Source organism: Sceloporus occidentalis, unplaced genomic scaffold, assembly GCF_023333645.1.
Source record: "Sceloporus occidentalis isolate IW3139 unplaced genomic scaffold, rSceOcc1.0.p SCAF_3, whole genome shotgun sequence".
Lineage (NCBI taxonomy): Eukaryota > Metazoa > Chordata > Lepidosauria > Squamata > Phrynosomatidae > Sceloporus > Sceloporus occidentalis.
The window spans coordinates 144,154,780-144,177,745 of record NW_028316983.1 but is presented as its reverse complement, the minus strand read 5'-3'; the positions used below and the strand labels follow the sequence as shown (position 1 = coordinate 144,177,745).

The 22,966-nt window shown below is 38.0% G+C and overlaps 1 protein-coding gene across 6 annotated transcripts in view; it reads right to left on the bottom strand.

Moving 5' to 3' along the window:
• Positions 1-22,966, bottom strand: part of LOC149316917 (calmodulin-regulated spectrin-associated protein 2-like) — a 107,997-nt gene that overhangs the window by 52,322 nt on the left and 32,709 nt on the right. For 4 of the 6 annotated variants that reach the window (XM_089516511.1, XM_089516513.1, XM_089516512.1 and 1 more), the window contains exons 3-4: positions 2,350-2,511; positions 426-509 (exon numbers count right to left, since the gene is read on the bottom strand). The exons of 1 other annotated variant lie outside the window; for it this stretch is intronic. In XM_089516511.1, coding sequence (XP_089372637.1) covers positions 426-509; positions 2,350-2,511 — 246 coding nt within the window. The remainder of the gene's footprint in view (positions 1-425; positions 510-2,349; positions 2,512-22,966) is intronic. One more of the 6 variants, XM_089516514.1, reaches the window with a different exon arrangement.

The window sequence follows — 22,966 nt, the reverse complement described above, 5'->3', positions numbered from 1 at the left end:
ACCAGGATTAAGGCAACACATTCAACAGAGCCCTTACCGAACTTGGAAAAAATGTTACATTTTTGGACTTCAACACCAGAATCTCATAACCAACTTAGCCTCTGGTCATATAGCTAGATGGATTCTGAAGTTCAAAAGAATAACTTTCGCCAAGCTCTGATTTTTATCACACCACAAAAACAAAGGAAGATTTCCTTCTTCTATAATGTTTTCAATAAAATGAAACTGGATGCCAACCCCCCCCCAGCAAAAAAACAAAACTCCAAAAATTTCCTTATATATCTTATTATCATAATGGGGCAAGGCACATTAAAGAGGTTTGGCTTTAAGGTTCCATTAGAGAACAAATTTACATCCTTCAGGAAAGAAAGTTCTTACTTGCAGTTGTTCTGGATGTTTCTTAAATCTATTTCCTCTATACATACCTTTTGACCACCTGGAGTTTCTACACTATGATGCTCTTTGAGTTTTTGCTCCTGTTCCATGATGTCTTTTAAGTGTTCATTCACCTAAAATAACAAATGAAATAGCCTTAAAAGAGTTTTGGAAGTAGCAGCCAAATGAGTAAGCTATAATTTTCTGTAGAGATTTTACAATATAATTTTATTATGCCATATATCAAGGATAATTTCAATACCATTATATTATGCAATATATTATCATGCAACATGTCAAGAATATCAAGAAAATGCAACCGTTTATGAAGAATATGCAATATATCAATAAGAATTTCAAGCACTAGGAGATGGATTTCATTAAAATGTATATATTGTACAACATAACAAATTTCAAGGTCTCTCTCTCTCTCTATCTTTCTTTTTGAAGTTTTAGCAAAATCTTACAAGAGAAACAGGGTTAACCTTTGAGAACTGATTAGTCCCTGCATCCCTCAGAGAAGGTTCTTCTAGCCTACTATAGTCAATTAGATCATCTAAAATGATGTTATGTTTATCATATTGCCTTTGTATGATGCCAGACAATGAAAAGCATTCTTGGTGGCTGTGTTGCATGTGAAACTCCTGCTGTAGGTACCGCTGTTTGGAGAGATTAATATGGATCTATTTATTGGTTCTGATTTGCTATTTTGATATCAGTTACCACCCACAGCCTTGGGAATTAGATAGAACAAAAATGAATATGTGCATGTGTGTAATAGGTCCATCTGAATTGTAAAACCAGCTGTCAACAGCACACTTTAAATTCAGAGAAACACTGGTGTGGCATGAGTAAATGCTAATAACTACCAATTGATGCAAAAGGAAATTATAAGGTGTCTAACTAGCTTCCTTCCAGTATTTTACACCATGTGCAGCATTCCACATTATTAGTCACCACATAGTAATGCCTAGTGACCATGAGGAGACCCAACCTTCCTCCTAGTCTCAGAAACAGACAGGTATTCAGTGATACACAGATCATTACCTCACTCTTGACTTCACTGGAGAAACAGCAGAATGTCATGAACAAGAGGACAGCAATGGCAGCTGATGGTTTCCTTGTCAGTGAGGAGTAAATCTGCTCCAGGTTTTGTTTGAACTTCAAAAGATCTATCCAAGGTGCTGAACATTATCCCCCAAATACGTTCAGCACCTTTAAAGTGAATCCACCACTCAACTGATATAGAAGCCAAACATTATCATGAGAGGAGAGGAAGGATCCTGTTGTTTTGGTGTGTCTTACAAGGGCTAAATATTATGTGGCAATTACACAGTAGCTGTATTCAAATGCCAAAAAAATCCAAATCCCCTAGAATTCTGGGATATGGAGAATGCTTAAGGACATGGCCCAATCACTCCTATTATGAGAAGTAACAGCAAACCCAACCATTGACTTTCTGACCAAGATTTATTGTGATGGCCAAACCCAGCACTTTGGCTTTCTTTTCCCTAAGCAAGCCATAGTCATTAGCCAAGAACTAAACCATGATTTTATAACTCTGGCTTGTTTAGAAAAAGATTGATTATAGTGCCTGGTCTGGCTGTCACAAATGAACTTTGAAGGTCACCTGATCCATGGTATGCTTACTATTTTCGACTTGCACCAAGAGCAATTAGGCAGCATGCCTCAGTCATAATTCTAGTTTACTGTGGCATTTAAATATGACTATTGTGTATCTGGTAGCAGGGCAATCACTGTTCCACAAGAATCTTAAAATAACTAGATTCTCTGGAATAACAGCAACATTAGCTTTCTCTTAAGAAATTATAGGTTCAACATGTGAGAACATAACTTGCTCTCCATCTAAAAACTGATTTTAGTGACCTTCTGTAGTACCTGAGTTACATTAACTGCCAGGGGGGGGGGGGGAGAATCACAATAAATGTAAAGGGTATTTGTAGCAGATCCTACCTTATTTATCCAGAACATGACAGCATCTTCTATGTCATAGGGTAGGTCTGTGGCTTGGAAGAAAGAGGAATACTGGTGTACACATGCAATCACCTTTTCCACACTGATCATTTCCACAGTATATGCCATCATCAGGGTGTCAATCATAGCCAAATGAGCACTCTGGAAAGAGAGGTTGTTATGGGTATGTTGAGACTGCTTGCCTGAAAAAATTAAGCCATCATTTTCATTTCCCTAAACAGCTGTATGTCTGAAGCAGGTTACATGTTTCGTATACATAAGAGACCACAAAAAACAACATTTTTTCCCATGGGTAAAACTGCAAAATTATTTTAATTAGAGATTCTCAGAATTGCAACAGGAAGCAATACCTCTGCCTTAAATGGTTTACTAAAGAGCACTTGTATGAATCTCCCACCTGTGGTTACCTATGGAAGGAAATGGTTGGTAGTAGTAAAACTTTGCCTTTAGCATTAAAATGCAAATTTGAATATTAAGAAGTATTCAGTAATCCTGCAAAAATGCTAGTAATATTCAGCTCTATATTATTATTCAAATATTGCAGAATATTGGAGATAATATGTTACGGCATATTACTAAATTTATAATAAAAGAAAGATCTGAATGAGATGCCTTTGTATAGTTTTCTTAATGACCCAGAGGAAACTAGAAGAAGCAACTGGACTTTAAGCTGGACAATGCAAGTTCAAATACAATGGGAATAGGTAAAAATCCAAAATAATTGCAGAGTCCAATTGTACACCTACAATTCTGTATTTTAAGATACAAGCTAACAGTTCACTATCATAAACAGACACAAAGGTGTTTCTTCTCAGTGATTAAATCTCTAGTTTTTATGAACCATCCCCTCTCCTACATCTACTCAAAGTGAAATAAAATTAAAAGATCAGTTCAAGATTGTCATGAAGATTTTAACATAATTGGCCATAACAAAAAGCATCTCAAGAACTCTGTAATATTAAAACCATAAAACCCACAGGCTCAGCAAATACTACATACAGCAGTAAAAACAACAACAAAAGCACACATATGAAAAAGAGTAACAACAAAAGCAGACAACACAGCAGACAAGTGCAGGGAGCCTTATGCTCTGCAGATGTTGTGGACTAGATAATCTCCTCCACTGGCCAAGCTTGATGAAGGCTCTGGGAGCAGAAACCCAAAATATCAGGAGAGCAAAACGTTCCACAACCCTGCAGTTGAACAGCAGGCCTTACTTTCTTTTTTTCAGTTGTAGGAAGCTTTTGACTGTATACAAAGCTTTGAAAATGTGGCCCTTCCCCTTCCAGTCCCAACAGTAAAGTCCTTTTTATCACTTCATGAGCCAACATACCCACCTTGAATCTCATTGTGGGAGAAAAGCAGGATATTAATCCCCAAAATAAATAAATAAAATAAATAACTATTATATGCATGCAGTCTTTTAGAAAACCTGTGAGAAAAATTATAGTGCAAGGGGTAGGGCATTAGCCTTTCTCCCCACCTTAAATTTTTATAGATTTTGGCTTCTAAATAGTGAATTTGGAAGTGTAATTAAAATGTAGTAATAATACCAAACTGCAATTGGATCTTTTCTAGTTAAAGTTGATCTGTCAAATAATCTCTAAAATAATCTGTAATTACTGCTCACTTTGTGTGAATTCTAAAAGCTTCAGCCATGCTGGAGATTTAGGTCTGCTTGGTAAGAAGTTTATTGAGTCCTGAAGTACAATTATTCTCAAGCACCCTGGCTAATGCTTCCTCTGTTTGCCTCGTGTTATTGGGGAATTAGGTGGCTTTGTGCAGAAGAATCTTGTTTAAATAATTCAAAAATTATTTTAAAAATAATCATCTTCCCAGGTCTTCTTACTCAGAATATAGGTATTTAATTTACATTTAAAGATATTAATATACAGTATTTGCTTTGAAGTCACAACTTCAAAACAAGGCAAAATTCATCTAGTTAAGACAATCCAAGTTCATCTAGTTGAGGCAATCCAAGTTCTTCTGTATACAAGAGGGATCACAGAACATGAACTATGGCTGGCAGGTTACCATTAAGCAAAATATTTACTGGAGAGTTAGCTGTCAATAATTTTTAAAACACTGTTTCTACTAAATCTGAATTACGCACATTTTTATTTGCTCAACATTAAAAATGTGATTTTATTAAAAACTGTGCCACTGTAAGTCAGGTATGTGAATTACATTTTTCACCATATCATTTTATCTGGAATCATAGAATCATTAAGCTGGAAGGGATCTCATGGTTCATCTAGTTTAACCCCTTGCTCAATGTAGGATTTCCAGCTAAAGCATCCTCAGCAGGTAGCTTTCAGTCTCTTTTTGGAGATGTCCAGAGAAGGAGATGAGACCTTACTACCTCTGAGGGAATTGGTTCCACTGTTGAAATAATCTAACTGTTGAGAAGTTCATTCTAATGTTCAATGGAAATCTACTCTCCTGTAACTTCAAACCATTAGACATGGTCCTATCCTCAGGGACAGCAGAGGACAGCCCTTGAAAAATTTAAAGAGTGCAATCCTGTCACTCACCCCTCAGTCTTCTTTTCACCAAACTGATCATGGCTAGCTCCTTCAACCTTTTTTCATATGTTTTATCCTCCATACTTTTTTTGTCATCCTTGTTGCCTTTCCCTGAACCTGCTCCAACTTGCCTATATCCTTAAAATGAGGTACCCAGACCTGAATGCAGTAATCCAGATGAAGGCTGACTGGCACTTTTAGAAGGACTACTACTTCCCTTGTCTTGAAAACTATGCTTGTACTAATGCAGGCTAAAATAGCATTCACCTTCTCTGCTGGCTCATCATTAAATGACCTTTATTAAAGTTTTGCATTTCTATGTACATTCTCACACAGTCTGACTAAAATCTACAAAAGCTCATGCTTTCTTTCAGTTAGTCTCAAAAGTGCTGCAAGATCTCTTGGCATACTAATTTTCCAGACTAAAACATCTATCCTTTGAATTCTGCTACTGGCTCATGTTCAACTTTTGATCAACAATAATTCCATTATCTTTTTCACATGTAGTACTGCTGAGCCATGTACCCATCCTATGCCCATACATTTGGCTTTTGTGTCCTAAATATAAAATGCTGAATTTGTCTCTATTCTATTAAATTTCATTTCATTAAATTCTGCCCAATTTTCTACTTTATCTAGGTCCTTTTGAATTCTGTTCATATCTTCCAATGTGTTAGCCATTCCCCCCCCCCCCCAGTTCTGTGTCACCTGTAAACTTAATATTTCCCTAAATAACATACCTGAAGATATTATAAGATATTACAAAGTCTGACCCCCAAAATATTCCTCAACGAGTCCAGAAGAATACAAATGCAAATTACGTCCACATTAGAAATACAGTGCACCCTTTTTTTACGGGGGGGATCCGTTCCGGACCCCCACCGCGTAAAACAAAAAATGCATATGCTTGAGCAAGTAATGGGGCTCATGCTCGTGGCGGCTCGTGGTGCCAGTGAACAGCGCCGGAAGAAGCAACGCTGCTTTCAGCGTATACTGAAAGCAGCATATAATGCGACCGTGTATGAGGCGGACGCACTGTAATGGGTTTCATGGCTACAGGACAGCTAAACTTCACAGGATCTGGCACTTAACTGTTGTTGGTACTTGATTCTGCCACAGATTCTGCTGAGTACCTGAAGTTTAAGAAGTGTGAGGCAGAAATTTAACCTGTGCAACACAAAGCTTTGTCTAAACAGTGGTACCATGGAATAAGAAACTAGAATGACCCACTGAACAGGAACAAGGCACTGAGGCTACAACAGCTTGGTCCCAAAATCATGGTGACATTCCCCCCCTCCACCTCCCAGTGGGCATGGGGGGATTTTAGCCAAGAAGATTTTAATTTGGGCACAGTGTATTACATTGTAGTGTGTGTGACCCTCCTAGGTCCAGCTGAGAGCCAAGAAGAGCCCCAACCTCTGGCAGTTCGCATCCCAGCTCTAGTTGGAGATGACGACTGATCACATCATGACTAAATATGGTACGCATATAACCCTTTGGGATGCTTAGTGGTTAAAATGCCAATTCTGATGATCGTACAATCAGAAGGTTGGCAGTTCGAAGCCCAAGTTCTGCATGGTGGGGTGAGCTCCTCTCACTAGTCCCAGCTTCTGCCAATCTAGCAGTTCGAAAGCATACAATTGCAAGTAGATAAATAGGTACCACTTTCGTGAGAAGGTAACAGCATTTGGTGCAGTCATGCTGGCCACATGACCATCAGAACAGTCGGCTTAGTAACGGAGATGAGCACCTTCCTCTACAGTCAGTTACAATTAGACATTCATGACCTTTATAACCCTTTGAACAAATAAGCTTCATTCTCCACATGGTAGCAACCTGTAACTGCATTTTTCCTAAAATCCAGGCAAGAAGTGATGTAGTCCTCCTTACCCAATGGCAGGTCAACACAGATGACAAGTTTATTAAATGGATACATACACACCACAATTCATCTTCTGTTTCGCTTCACTGAATGCTTTGTCTCCAGAATAGAGCAAGTGGGAAAGGGAAGGAGGGCACAATATTCCATAAAGTGAAGAGTATAAAAACACCAGGTTCTTATTTTCTTGAGAATTCAAGACATAAAAGGATATATTTCCTTGACGTTATGGTTCCAGATACAACTATGGCTAGATGAGAAGATGAACACAGAGAAAACATCACAAAGCTTGTCTTCCCTACATTTCTACCAAACCTCCTTTGAAAGTGAAATAAGGGACCTTCCCCCCTCAAAAAAAAAAAAAAAAGGTGACTGCAAAGGACACTGCATTCAAATACTCAGTAGTTCACTTTTACAAGTGTACAAAAGCACACATAAATATGGGAAACCTCAATAACAGTTCACTTCTAAACATGGCATGGAATTTTAGCTGTACAAAGCCATGATTATGTGCACATTAAATGATCTGCACTTATAAGCAAGACAGCTGTATGGATAAATGCCTATGCATGCATTTTGTTATAAAAGACTTCCTTTAGGCAATGTTTGTTCTTGAAGGTCAAGCTCAAGGCAAGGCAGAGAAAACTGGGAAGTGTAGATAATGCTGCACCTAGCATAACATGAAAGCCAGTCACTTTACTGCAAAAGATGCATAAAATGTTACACAGAGAGGGAGGACATCCACAATTTCTACATTCTGAATGGGGGAAGAAATGTTTGCACTACAAAAAGGCATTACAGAAAAGGGTCTGATAATTATTCTAATAAATAGGGCCACTATTTCTATTATCTGTTTGATATTCTGCCTGCAGTCTTCCACTGCAACAAAAAACACAGCACAGTGCAAATTACAAAGGTATATGTACAATGGAAGATGTTGCATACCTCATTCATCAATTAAAAACATTTCTTGCATGAGGTTAATTGCAGAATTCTTCATGATCCTGGTGAAATGTTGAGATGATTTCTATGTAGCAAGAATGATATCTGCTATTATTTAGCACATTGGGCTGTTGTGTATAAATAATGTAATAAAATAGGTGTGTATACTGTAACACACACACACCCCTATGTCATTGATACAGTCAACACCACTCTTTCCTTTAAAGCATACAATTTCTGGATCTTGAATACAATGTCTAATTTAGAATTGGATTCCCTAGACTTTTAAGTGCCGGCAGTTTATTCCATAGATAGTTACCTGCAGAGTTCTAAGGATATCAGAAAAGTATCTGCTATATGTACATCTCTTATCATATACCAGAGTGATCTCTAAAGAAATTACTTCACAAATTGGCAGGCTTGCTTTCCACCTTGGAAGCCTATAACCATGGAAACTAAATGGTTCTTATGTAACATTACTAATGGTAAGTGCTGGTGGTATTTTTCCTTTCCTTTTTTTGGAATACTGGGTGAAACTACAGTATGTTGAAATTTTATTTTTGTTACTATATGGATTTTCATCAGATGATATAAGTATGACTCATCCACACTTTAAAATAATCAAGGCACAGTAATGGATGGTGATACTTCTCCCCCTCCCAAAAAAACCCAAAAAAACCTGAAACTGAAATGCGTGTCAATATTGAAAAGTACCATTAGAGAGTGTGTCTGTTATGCTACAACTGAATTCCACTTAGAAATGAATGCCTCACTGATGCTGTAGTACATCTCTTACAGAAATACATTTCCCCCCTGTCTCTGAGAGTTGATGGTGCACATTCTGTACCAGAAAGGTTAAAACAAAAAGTGTTGGAGGGAGGAAGTTATATTTCATTAGATAACAAAAATAATCCAGGATGTTGCTCACGTATTTCCCTCCACTTAAGCAGTCATTGCAACAGCAACAGAATGGGGACAAGGAAACCTAAGTTTAAATATGTGCCCAGACATTTGGATCAACAGGTTGCCTTGGACGGGACACTGTTTCATAACCTAACTTAGTACCTCAATCTGGTAACCTCTGGATATTTTGCATTATAATTCTAGTATACCCTGCAATTATGGCTAATGGCCCAGTAAGCCCTAGCCAGCACAATCTGGGCTGCATCTGCCCTGCAGAATTAATGCAATTTGACACCACTTTAACCGCCACGGCTCCATCCTATGTAATCATAGAATTTGTAGTTTGTTCTCACACCAGAGCCCTCTGACAGAGAAGGTTAAATATCTCACAAAACTACACATCTCTGAATTCCATCATATTGAGCCATGGCAAGTAAAGCAGTGTCAAACTGCATTGTTTCTGCAGTGTGGATGCAGTCTTGGTGTGAGGGGATGCAACCTGGAAAGCACCAGATTGAGAAGATCAGCTTACCTTATCTCAGAAGGCATGTCATGAGGACTTTTCTGCTTTGAATGGCTAATTACATGCTTGCTGTGCTAACCTTTACAAAGAGAAACTGAGATATAAATTACCAGAATATTAGCAAGTCTCTCCCCCCCCCCCCCCTTTGCACAGGCCCTTATCAAATGCACATATAGGTAACATTTCATTTCTAGTTTTGCATTTTTGATGTGCAATCTAAAATTTTCCCAAGCACAGTTTTTGAAATGACAAAACCCAAAGACACTCAGGACTGCTTAATTAATGGCGCTGTTGTTTTTTCCTTAAGATTTATATATGTCAGTCTTCAGTGAAGGATGGTAGTGACATCCCAATCCTCATTTTAGACACCAATGGAACAACTAATTAATATTTGGTAGGAATGGGTCAAGGAGTCACATTACCTTCAAGAAAAATACTTAAAACCTGAAGAGTATCTATAATTGGGGGGAGGGGTGTGTGTCGACAAATAGCATGCTTAGTGTAGAGGATCTATGAACTTTGGTAATAGCTGCTAAAAACATCTTCAAAGTAGGATTTATTTGATTTAAATAACATTGAAGTACAGCACTTAATTATTCAAATCACAGTTCAAACCACCAGTGAGAAAGATTCTACTTAATAATCATTTCATTAGAAGTACATTTTTTGTTGTTAACTGTTGCTAAGTCAACTTTGGCCCAGTACAGATGGGCCTATGGGGCGCCCTCGTCACGTGCTAGGGGTTGGCCGAGGGCGCTCCGCCCACACGTGCCTCAACCCTAGCATGTGACGAGAGTGTCAAAATGGTGGCGCCTTGTACAGATGGGCGCCGCCATCATTATGTAAGTGTCACACAGCATCCACTGGTGCACTCATTATGCCGCTACCACTTTTTGTGGGTTCTTTTTCCACTGGTGGGAAACCGTGCAATTTGTCAGCTGCATTCCTCCCCCCACCCCCGTGGAAAACTAGGTGCGGGCCTTTGAATTGTGGAGACTCTATGAATGAGAAACCTCCAAACTACCCTATTATCTGCAGAACTGTTCAGGTCTTGCAGACTAAGAACCTTGGTTTCCTTCATTGAGTCTATCCATCTGGAATGTGGTTTTCCCCCATCCCATCCCCCTTTTTTTTACTGCCATCTACTTTGTTAAGCATTATTGCCCTTTCTAGTGAGTAATGACTTCTCATTATATGTCTAAATTGTGACAATTTCAGTTTGGTCATCTTGGCTTCTAGGGAGAGTGTAGTCTTGATTTGCTCCAGGACGCCACAGCCCCAATCTGATGTTTTTCTGGGCCAAAAAGAATTGGCAAATGCCACTTCTTTTTAGCCCAGAAAAAGAGCGTCCTTGCCATGGCACTTTTCACACTCCTTTTGGCATGTGGCATGCGAACGCCATGTCGAAGGAGTGCCATAATGCCGCCCCCCATGCAGTTAAGTGGGTGGTGTGATGCCAGTTTGGGGGTGGTGTCAGGGCATGCTTCGTCCGAATGCCACCCCCCCACACACCACCCCCAAGCAATTTAGAATATTATAAAGGTGGAAAAGATAGTTTACAATCTTGGGCATAACATACATGAGTATTTCAGAACTGGCCTTAGATGAAAGAAACCAGTCAAATTCCAGGTAATGCTAAAATTTAAAAGCACAGAGTACCGTATGTCCTTCAACTTCTGTCAAGTGTCACATTTTACAGTGAACAGTACTTCTCAGGACCTCTTTTTGAACTTAAGTTGTTGTTTAAAAACAAGATGTATCTATGTCCAATGTTGTGAGAGATATAAGTGTTAGACTTGGACTCCAAGAGACCAACAATTGAATCTCTGCTCAGCCATGGAAACCTATTGGGTGACCTTGGGTAGCCTAAGAGGAAGATAATGACAGAACTCCTCTGAATAAATCTGGTCAATAAAACCTTATAGTAGTGTTGCCATAAGTTGAAGTTTGATAGCACTTAACAAGAAAGTGAGCTATGTCCAATGTTGTACCCTAAACATTTTTCAGAGATTTGAAATTTCAACCAAAAAGTTTGTTTGCACAGTCTCTCTTCTTCTTTTTTTCTGATTCACAAAATTATGGAACAAGCTAAGGCACCAGCTTTATAATTTCTTATGAGTTTTTAAAGAATAAATGCAAAAGGCTGAAGTCTCTTACATAAGGTCTGATCTCCCGCAACCCGCAAAAAGTCACCTTGATGTTAGAAGAATAGAAATATGATATGGCTTGTATGCATAGATATATTTAACGAAACAAATGTTTAGAAGCCTTTGTCTAGAATGCTTGCTAGAATGGCACATTTAGAATGAGCACACACTTTACATATTCCAAGAAAGCATAAGAGCAACCACCAAGGGCATTTAATTGTTTCTAATAGGTTCTAAAGGGGTAAGGCAACAGTACCACACAGCAGGAAGTGATGAGATAGATTCTGTCAGATTCTGTTTTTTATAGGGAACCAGGTTAGGAGGTCTCAGTGGGACATTTCCCAGGCTGCTACTTAAAACAAACGTATTAGCGACATGAGTGAAATAGAGATGGACAGGTGAAAAATATACTTATTACACTGAAACTTGTATCCCCTTTGGTCATTACTGTAACACTGGCTTGTCAGACTGATAAGCTGCAGACTAACAGATTTACTAGAAAGCTGACCTGCACATTTCCATCTAGTGAATAAGAGGCTGTGACAGGCCAGCACAACTGGTGAGACAAAAGGGAAAGCCTAGTAACTGGGGAAGAGTTCTAGCACTGAGATGCGATGGAAGGATTATATCAGTACACTGAGGCATCTTACAATTTTAATAGTAATAAAGTATAAGTCACAATGAAGAACTTTTTTGCAGACCAAACATTTAATCTTACTAATGTACGCTTCTGCCTTGTTCAGGTCTTAAGCAATACATCATGGGAACATATGGAAGATAAAGGCAGACAATTCAGGTTCCCCCAACTTCATTTCTTTTGGTGTAAAAAACAACAACACACACACACACAACACAAACCATCCTACATCTTCTCTTCTTGACTACAAGCAAAAAGGCCTTGTCCTGCTTATCTATTGTATTTCAGCATCTCAGGGATATAATGCAGGACTTCTAAGAATTGCCTGATTGTGGCAAAGTGAGTTAACTGTTCTGCACTACTAAGAAATAAAGAGAAACAAATCTTTAGCCAATCCCAGCACTGAGGACAGTGAAAAAAATCACAACATTGTTGGCTATGGGGAGCACAAGTAATACAATCTTGGATTCCTAAATTAACTGACATTTAAAAACTGTCCTAACCTAACTTAGTTATTAGATCAGTACAAACGTTAATGAACTACATCCTTCTGCCTTCTTCTCCTTTCACATGCAAATTCTCCTTCCTATCCATTTCAAAGCCAACTATGATGCCACATTTTATTTGCACCCGCAATCCCTAATTATGGCTAGCTCAAGTTAGAATTTGCAAATTCTAAAGCTAAACTTGGTTAGCTCCAACTCAGTACAGACATAACGTGGAAAGTTGCATAGAGGACAATTAATGTGTCAGAAGAAAGATGTGTGCAAACTTACAAGGCACTTCCATTTCCATCCAAAGGCAGGAGTCTGGGAACTGACTAGAAATACTGGTGTAGATGGTGTAGAGTCAACATGATGCACATTGGACAATGACCCTAGAGACCAGAGTTTGAATCCCAGCTCAGCCATGGAAACCCATTGGGCGACCTTAGGGTTCTCTCAGCCTCAGAGGAAGGCAAAGCAAACCTCCTCTGAACAAATCTTGCCAAGAAAACCCTGCCATAGCCTTGCCTTAGGGTTGCCATAAGTCAGAAATGACTTGAAGGCACATAACAATTTTTTAAACAAAAAAAAATTTGTATCCCTCATCCACCTCCTGGCAAGCTTTCTGTTTCCGCTGACAGTCAAACCATTAGTGAGATTTAGTCATTACTAAAATGGCTTAATGAAAACTAAGACTATTTCTTCCAAATGTAGTGAAGCAAAGACAAACGTTAACTATGAACTAGCTAAATCTTCTAAATGAACAAGTGTGGCCCAGCAATGCCTTTCCCCAAAGCACTGCAGTGAACAGGGAAGAGTAATGCTCATTTAGACCCTTGTCCCTTTGAGCCATAACACTACCTCCTTTCAGGGAAGAGCAAATTGGGGAACAACCAATGGAAATTATTTCCTTGCTTTGTCCTTTGAGTGGACCCTGCACTCAATTAATTTTAAATTAATTTCTGTTTATTAAAATGCCTCAAATAAAATAAAATATCCACCTAAATATATCTTCTGCATGACAGGCAAGAAAACTGGAAAGTTTAAACATAAACATTTGGAGCATATACTTCTAATATTATCCCAGAAGCCAGTAGGTTTATGAGCTGATTCTGTCATTGGTAGTAACACACCAGCTCAGAGTTGTACACCAACATCACCATAATTTAATGGGGACTCTAAAGTCAGAGCCAGGAGATATCCTCTGCTGCTGACCATCTGGTTTGTCTTCATCCTTGCTTTAGGAAATACATTAAAGGATATACTATGATCCTAAGTAATGGATATACAATTGGCCCTCCTTATCAACGGATTTTTTATCCATGGATTCAAGCATCCACGGCTTGAAAATATTTTTTAAAAAGCATAAATTCCAAATGGCAAACTTTGATTTTCCATTTTATATAAGGGACATAATTTTGCTCTGCCATTGTAATAATAATAATAATAATAATAATAATAATAATAAAAAATGATTTATTTATAGCCCACCCAATTACTAGGAATCCAGGCGGGTTACAACAGTAAAATAGCATTTGAAATACAATAAAATACTAATCCCTTCCCAACCCCCTCCCCAATATTAAAACTACAAATTAAACAATCAAAATTTTAAAACTATAAAATGTTATACAGCATTACGTTAAAATTAAAAACAATTTGGTGGGCAGAGAGACATACATCACAAAACTGTGATCATATTGAGATCCTATATTTAATGGGACTTGAGCATCCACGGATTTTGTTATTCACGGGGATCCTGGAACCAAACCCCAGCAGATAACACGGTCCCACTGTATGTGAAATCTAATTATTAAATGCAGAGGCATGCTTCCAAATGTCCTGGGTGTGGGTGTGTGTCTGCTATTGTACAGTTGTCATTCCAGCTTTTCTTGGACCCTAAACATTTCATTTTCTGCAAGATTACCTGCTTCCTAAATTTATCCTAAAAACAACAACAACAACACACACACACATACACACACATATAATCTTCAACAAATAAAGCACAAATTTATGATTTTATTTTATTCCCAAAGAATAAAGAACTTGTGCTGTATATAACCAGGGGCCATATAGAAGCTCTCTGAGTCAGAATGAACATCTCCAGATGTTTGTTGTTGTTGTTGTTGTTTTTAATAGAGGATAAGAAAGCAGGTGATAGAACAGTTCTTCTCCTCCAAACCCCCAAGAAAGCCGTTGCTAGCAAGTGTAGACAATACTGGGCAAAAAGAATGAATTATCTGTCTCTGTATAATGCACCTTGATAAACATATATGTTCCATAGGAGTTCTGGGTTTGGTATTTCATTTGGCAACTGTGTTTATGGCTTTAATGTTACTGTGTGAAAGAAAAAATGTGACAGTTTTGCACACTTGCTGAAACTGGTTGTGATTACAATTTAACAGCAATGCTTATGACTAGTCAAGCATTTATTGAGTACACAAGACACTTGCTCCAACTTTTACAGTTTTAATAGTGTTTTAATTCAATTTTGTCTAATTCGTAAGGTTTCATCTAATGTTTCATTCTAGCTTCTATAATTTAGCTGTCTTGTCATTTATAGAGAAATTCTTTTTATCAATTTAATTCCAGCTTTAAGTGGTAATTTAGCAGAGATGTCCTAGTTAGGAAAAATAAAGTCCAACTCAATTTTATTGGTAGATGCCCTCAGCAAAACACTTGGGATCTATTGCTGTATATAATAATTACAACATCTATTGAACTGTAGCTAATAGAATTCCACTTATATATAAGGTTCAGTGCTTACTGAAAATTTATTAGGCCTCACTAAATACAAAGGTCAACTATTCAGAAGATGATTTAACCTAAATCCATAATCTGCTGTGCATAAGCATGTCTAGATTTAAAAACCTGGAGAAACATGTTCGAACAGACACATTTATATTTAATACAGGTATATCATTCACCATGCAACTTGAGATTAAGAATCCAATCCCAACAAGTGTTACCCAGCAATGGCTTTTTCCAGAGCACTGCAGTGCACTGTTTATAAAACACTAAGCACTATATATAAAAAAATTGAAGAACATGATCTTTGAACTTGTAGCTTTCACCCACTCAAAATCTCCATAATAAATTCTATCATACTATATCCTGTATCTATAATGGCCTATCATATAGAGTAATTGTAAGTATTAGCAATATAGCATTTGCTATCTGTTGTGATGCCGAAATAAAGCTTTTCAAGCATTTTACTTGAAAAATATTTACTAATATGTCTGATTTCATATGGTAGGCGGAAGACATCAGAAACTTCTCCTTGCTTTGTGAAGTTGAAGGCTTTCATGGCTGGCATCCATAGTTTTTCATGGGTTTTTTTTGGGCTATGTGGTCATGTTCTATAAGAGTCTTATAGAACATGGCCACATAGCCTGAAAAGCCCACAAAAAATTATTCTCCTTGCTTATTTTAAACTAGTTACAGTTGCTTACAAATGAGAAACTATGGATAGTTTAAACTGTACTGTAGTACATGTTAAGAGTTAGAACCCATAGTTCTGATTGAATTGTATCAATAAACACTGCTGTCCTATTCATATTTACTTGGGAGTAAGTACAATTAAAAATGAAGTTCACTTTAAACTGTGCTACAAACAAGTCTCTTCTTTACTAGATGTAAGGATAAACTGGGATTAATTTAAACATGTAAGTGGGTGCTTTCAATCTCTTCCACTAGTACACACTGGATGTGAGAAGATAACACCACTATTTAGTATTATGTCAATAAGACTACTTAAACCTTGGCCTTAGGCCTAAATACCTTAAAGGTATATCAGATCCCACCTGATTGTGGAAGCTAAGCAGGGTCAGCCCTGGTTTGTACTTGGACTGGAGACCACCAATGAATACCAGGTGCTATGGACTATATACTTCAGAGGAAGGAACTAGCAAAATCATATCTGAGTATTTCTTGCCTAAGAAAACCTGATGAAATCCATGGGGTCACCATAAGTCGACAGGGGCAGGCAAAGCTGTCTGTTCTGGTGGTTTATAATTCCCATCAGACCTAGACAGCATAGCCTCTGATGAGAAGTTATGGGTGTAATAAAGTCCAAAAACATCTAGTGGTTCACCGTTGTCCCCCTAAAACAAGAGTGTGTGATTGGGATTGAGGAGAGCACATTTCAAATCTTTACTCAAGTATAAAATTCAGTTGCTGAATTTGGGCCATATATTCTCTCTTTTATTTCTGCAGGGTTTTTGCACACAAAACAACAGGGAAAGGCCAAGAAATATTCCACCTTGAGTTTCTTGGAAGACAACAAGAGACAAACCAGTCTGGCTGAGTTGAGATAGCTGACAGGTCAATGATCAATGGAAGTGTCTTTTTTGGTGTTGTATGCACCTTAAAAATGACCATAGGTAAAGTGATAAATTCTTCTACTGAGCTCACAGCAAATCCTGCCCACAGCCACCAGGCTTCACTGCTGGACCACCTATTCTAGGTTTTGAATTGACCTTAGTGGCTCAGTTCTGCAGTACCTACCCAAATAACAGGGTTTGTTTTTTTTAAATCAATAAATCATTTTCTTTCAATAAAAACTGTGGAATGGAGAATTAAGACTGAAAGTTTTTGCCAGGAGCTAAAATAGGCCTTTTGAAATGGCTTGCTATATAATCAAACAATTCATATGAACATTTGCAAGGATATTTTTAAAATCCACAGGTCTAGGTATTTATTTCAGCTTGTGATGTGGAAGTGTTGTTGTAGGATATCAAAATTCATAAAGACATGTGTCCTTGTAGTTATTTATTCACTCTATTCTCCTATATTATTCCTCTATTCTCAATTCTAATACAGAATGATGCTTAAAAAATGCAGTTCAGTTGGGAAGCTAAACATCAGGCATACAAACAGGAAAAACCCACTGTAATATTGTTAAATAAGATAACATTAATAAAAAGATAGCATTGCTCATTCTAATGTAATTGATGGGTAAGTGTGCAGTTCTCCTTTATCAGTTGCAGCCAAAGAAACATTACAAATAACTATGAGAGAAGCCTAGGAGGAATTTTAGTTTGTATTCCACACTTACATCACCTTCTTCCAAGGAAGAAGCAAAAGCAGAAGGGAACATCCAGTTCTATAAAGGTTTAAAATAGGACCTATTTTTAAAAACATTTCTTTTTTAAAAAAAAAAAAGTCCCAAGAGTTAGCACCATATTTGTGCCCATTGCCTACAACTTCCTCTTTCTTGGAAACTGATTGTGGACTGGCAGCCAATATAGCTTATGGAGTAGTACTGGGCTAAACTACATTTATTAGCAATTCAGGGAATGTAGATACATCTATATCTGTATCTATATCAAATGCAATTTAGCCCAGTACTACTCCACAAACTACTGGCTGCCAGTCTATAATCAATTTCCAAGAGAGAAAGAAGTTGTAGACAATGGACACAAATTTGGTGCTAGTTCTTGGCACATGGCAGAAAGGACTCCTACCAGTTCTGGACATTAGATAACTTAAGAAATATTGGTTTAGTCTGCATATGTTAAAACGATGATATCCTCAAGAATAACACCTCAACCAGTTTTCATACCAGTCTGCCTTGGAACCCAGGGATTCCACTTCAGAGATATTCTCAGAAGGCAGACACAATGAAAGCAATTTTATACTTCATTTATGGCATTTACATCCCTTTTTTCCTTCAGTTAGCTCTAAGTGGTGTGTATACACTGTTCTCCTCCACCTTTTATATAGTCACAAGACTGTGAGGTAGTTGAGGCCAAAAGCTAACAATTGGCTGAAACAGGACTTGAACCTGGATTTTCCTGATTCTAATCCCAACCTGACCACAACAATGTAATGAAAGTTATTTATACACTACAGTGTTTTTGGTGTTAGACGATGACTCTGGAGAACAGGGTTTGAATCCCCTATCACCCTTGAAAACCCACTAAGTGACCTTGAGCAAGTCTCAGCTTCACAAGATACTGGCAAACCACTTCTGAACAAATCTTGCTAAGAAAACTTTATGATAGGTTCACCTTAGAGATGCCATAATTTGGAAATGACTTGATGGTGCACACACGCACATACCCCTTTTCCCAAACTGGAAACTCAAAATGGCTTGCAAAGTAGAGAGAATTATAAATAAAACTCCCAATAAATGTTTCTGCAGATTTACACAATTCAAAGAAAAATGAGATCTGCAGCCTGTTAAAATTGTGCATATTTAAATCACGCATATATTCCCTCTTGTTTTACGAGTCATAAAGATGTCCAAGTGGTCATTGCTAAAGCTCAGTCTCAAATACTGGAAAAATTATTCAACCTCCTCTCTGGCTTCTGATGTTTCAGCAGAAAAAAATCACTTATTTTATGGCAGATTTTCATAGCTGTAAAAGCTAGTTGTACTTTTTGGGAAGGGGAAAAATTGCATTTATCACATAATGTGTACCTTTTGCAGGTCTGTGATGCTCATCAGCCTTCCTAAAGCTACCAATGTCCTAATGACAGTGTCAGAATTTGAAATTAGCTATCCAAGGTGCTGAACCATATTCTCAAAATATGTTCAGCACCTTGGATGGTTTGTTTAATGTTTAAACTAAAAAACAAAATGGAGACACCACTTCACTGAATTTTGAACCGCAGCCTAATTGACAATCTACTTTTTCCTTGCTTAAGATGAGTCAGAGCTATCTTGACACTTGTCTTTCCCCAGCAATGCCTTCCAGAGTTCTGCATGCATATCTCAAAATGGACTTTTAGAAAGGTAACCACTGTCAGCATTTTCCTCTTCCAAGGCAAGCTGAAAATGACAAAATAAAGGTCTGTGCTGGGGGGGGGGGGGGGGGAGGTGTTAGGTAAAATGACGTGACAAAGAAAGCCAAAGAAAGGATAAGAGACTGTTAGAGGACTGGAAGGGTCAAATGCAGAGCATGGGAAAATATTTTTTGGACAACTCCCAGAATTCATCAACAAACTTGGCCAAGCTCTGATCAAATGGAAAACCAGTCAAATGACTACACTGTTGCAAGACACTTCATACCCAAGTATTCCTCAGAAAGCAGGCCCTACAACATAAAAGGTTGCAAGCTATAAGTATCCTGCAGGTGAAAGGATTTCAAACATAGAGCACAATCAGAACAGTAAAATAAACTGAGATGGTGCAAAGCTAATATGCTGTAAGGGGAAGACAGAACGTGATTCATTGAGAAATTCCTCTATCATCTCCAGATCATCCTCTATATAAATTCCAGAGTAGATTTACTGTTTGACTGACACTGCAGGTAATTACCTATCCTGAAACCCTGACATGACAAAAGGGGCAAAAGTCCTGTAAAGGACCTTGTAATTATGCTGCACGTGTGTTTAGATTGTACGTACACATCCATACATGTTTGTGAGAATCTCTGTACCTCTGTTCATTGCTGATTTGTACCCTGGTTTAGGAATCCTCTTAAATCCAGAGTACCGATTCAGGGCGCATCTGTACATAAGCAGAAAGAAGAGATGTACATTTGTGTGAAAAACACATGTTCATGACTCCTATACCTTTAATGGTTATGTAGAAGTGAGGATTTCAACAGATATGGCTTGTCATGCAACCAGGTAACAAGCAACACCTGCTGAAATTCCCTCTTCTGCATGACCATTAAAGGTATGAAGATATCTGAAGTTTTCAGTTTGGCACCCCTACTTAATAACCTCAACACAGCCTTCATCCAGCAGCAAGTCTGAGACCAGAGAGTGGTAGGATAATGCTTTGTGCTGCTTTCCAGCCCACGGATTTGTAACAGGAGACAGCCCTGAATCCCTACATTTAAATTTACAGAAGACCCTCAAATTATTTCATTCTACTGTTGGTTAATTAAAAAATATTGAAGGCTGAAACAGCAATGTAAATACAGAAAATCCTGTATGAACCCAAGTACATGTGAATAATTGTACCTGGGTTCAGATGAGCAATCTAGGTACTGTGTACATGTGTTGCATGTTACATTATGAAAATACCCATGCAGAGTTCAGCAATCTGTTGACTGCACCTGTACTGAACATAATCTATGAATCTCTACCTATCAACCTGAGTAGTGGCAGAAGGTCATATTGAAGGTGATAGAGGCAAATTTAAACTATGGAGCAACAAGATCAGCACATAATGTACTTTTTTTAACAAATAAGAAGGGCTCTGATTGTCTAATCAACCATTGAAAGTGTTGTAGTGTCACCATGAAGAGCTGTAGCTACAATCATTTTAATTTACACATTATTAAAACAGGAATTTGGGGAGTTTCCACTAGGCTGCTTCAAGCTGAAAGCCAGTTAGCAATATGACTACTCCCAACCAAGAATTGTCTGTACAGTGAAAACAGCAAAAACTTCTCACACACACACCACATACATCATTAGTCACGGCCCATTGTTTGATTTTTTTTTTAAAATTTAAATGTTATTAATAAACCAATATATATAATAACAAAACAATGAAAAAGGATAAAAGAACAAAATCACCACAGAGACTGAATATAAAAACAAAATCACAACAAAAACAAAAATATATAGCCATTCACTACAATCCAAATTGTTTGATGTTTGAGCAGGAGAATTTCTCATCTGGCAGTGGTGGATTCCATCAATCCAATATGAAGGCCAATATACATTTCAACAAAAGTCTGGTGACACCCTTCTTAATGAAAAGCAATTAAACACTAACTAATCTTCCTTTCTTGCACTTCTGCTTTCATGTACCCCTCTAAAAGCAGTTTCTAATGCAAATGTTACAACACAAAGAGTATTTGTATATACTTATATCCACACACATCTGATATATGGCCTTTCCTTTACAAGAAAGCTAGGCACATGAGGACATATATACATCTACCCATGTATTACCCACTTTTTCTATTACTCTGTACACCAAACAGATGAGCACATGTGTTATTCTCTCCACCATCTATCCAAAATTCCAAGTCTGTAACATGGTCCTAAGCAGAATAATATTAAACATAAAAAGCAAATAAAAGAACCCAGCAATGTAATAAACTCTGGCCTGGGGGGGGGGGGGAAGGAATATCAGAAGACAGAATAATAATGTTCTCACAGAAGTCTTCCATCTAACGTGTACATTCTGTTAAAAATGCCACATCAACTTTGTAAATGCCAGACAAAATGACAGTCCTAAGAGATAATTGCATTATGACAGAGCTCCCCCTTCTTTCCTTCTCACTGTAACAACAAAGCTAATTGTTCATCTGAGAAAAGAGGTGCAACCTGCAGGAAACACCCACTATGGCATAATAATTCTTCCTAATGCAGACTCAAACCTGGATTACCCAAGAGCTTTAGCAGATTTTATGCCTTGCCTTAAGGCTTCTCTAACAGGATAAGTGAAAAAGCATATAACTTATTTAGGCCTTTTATCCATGACAGGCAGAAAGTCTAAAAAGTGTCAACACCCCACAACACTGTAAATAGAAGGTGGGTTTCATTTATGTGAATATTCAGATTCATGCCACCCCTCTGGATCAGCAAGACTGGGAAAGACCTCTCTGTGTATAAGTATTTGGGGGTGCTGGAGCTGCTGCTGCTGTTTAGGCCGCTAACCAGTCCCAGCCTTTGGCATTTGGGACTAGGCTCCTGCCTATGCCAGTGAATCCCCACAGCTATTTTCTTGATCAGATGCCATTTTAATTTCTCTGTGTCTGCCATTTTAACTTCCGTATTATGCTTCCCATGAAATGTTCTGGGACACTGGAAAATAAATACCTTACAGCAAAACTAGATCAGTGGCTTAGTGGCAGAGGAAGAAATGAAGCAGCACCCTGAATGAGCACTGGCAATGAGCCTAACACCAGTCTGAGGATACTGAATGGTGACATTGGGATTGGGTGTGACTCAGTTCAAAGCAGCACCATATTAATAATGCTATTTCCTATATTTCAACATTTTAAAATGACCTCCTCTCATGCTTAAGAACTAGCATGCGGAGCAGTACACATTTAAAGAGCCAAGTATGTAATTCTCTCAGGATTTGCGAACTATATAGCAAGAGGTGTAACTGCTTTCTTTTAGGGAAAAAACCCTTCCGAATTAGCTCTTCCCAAGGGGTCCATGTCAGTTTATAATATCCTTATTTTTTCTTGCAAAAGCCTTATTAAGTAGGTTAGTAGGTGATACAAATGGATCAGGATCACTGCATAAATTTCAAAGCAGTGTTAGGTTCTGAACCTTAAGCTGAAATGCTATACTAATTTACAGTGCCATCCTAACTTAAGGATGTGCCAGCTGTATGAAGTTAGGAAAAGGAAGAAGCCTCTTGTGTCAGCTGAACTGGCTTTCTGCCATTTGAAGTACTCACAGGCCAGCATAACATCTACTCTGCCAGCCAATCTCAACCAGCAGAAGAGTCTAAACTGGGGTGAAGGGGTAGAGCGAGGGAATATTCAACGTTATTCCACATATCTTCCACCAAACCTTCCCAGATTAGGGAGACAGCCACAATGCTGTCACAAGGTTAGGCCAAAGCAAGGGTAGTATCAATACATTTAGAAGAAGAGGTATTTGGATTTAGGTAAGTTTTAGCTGG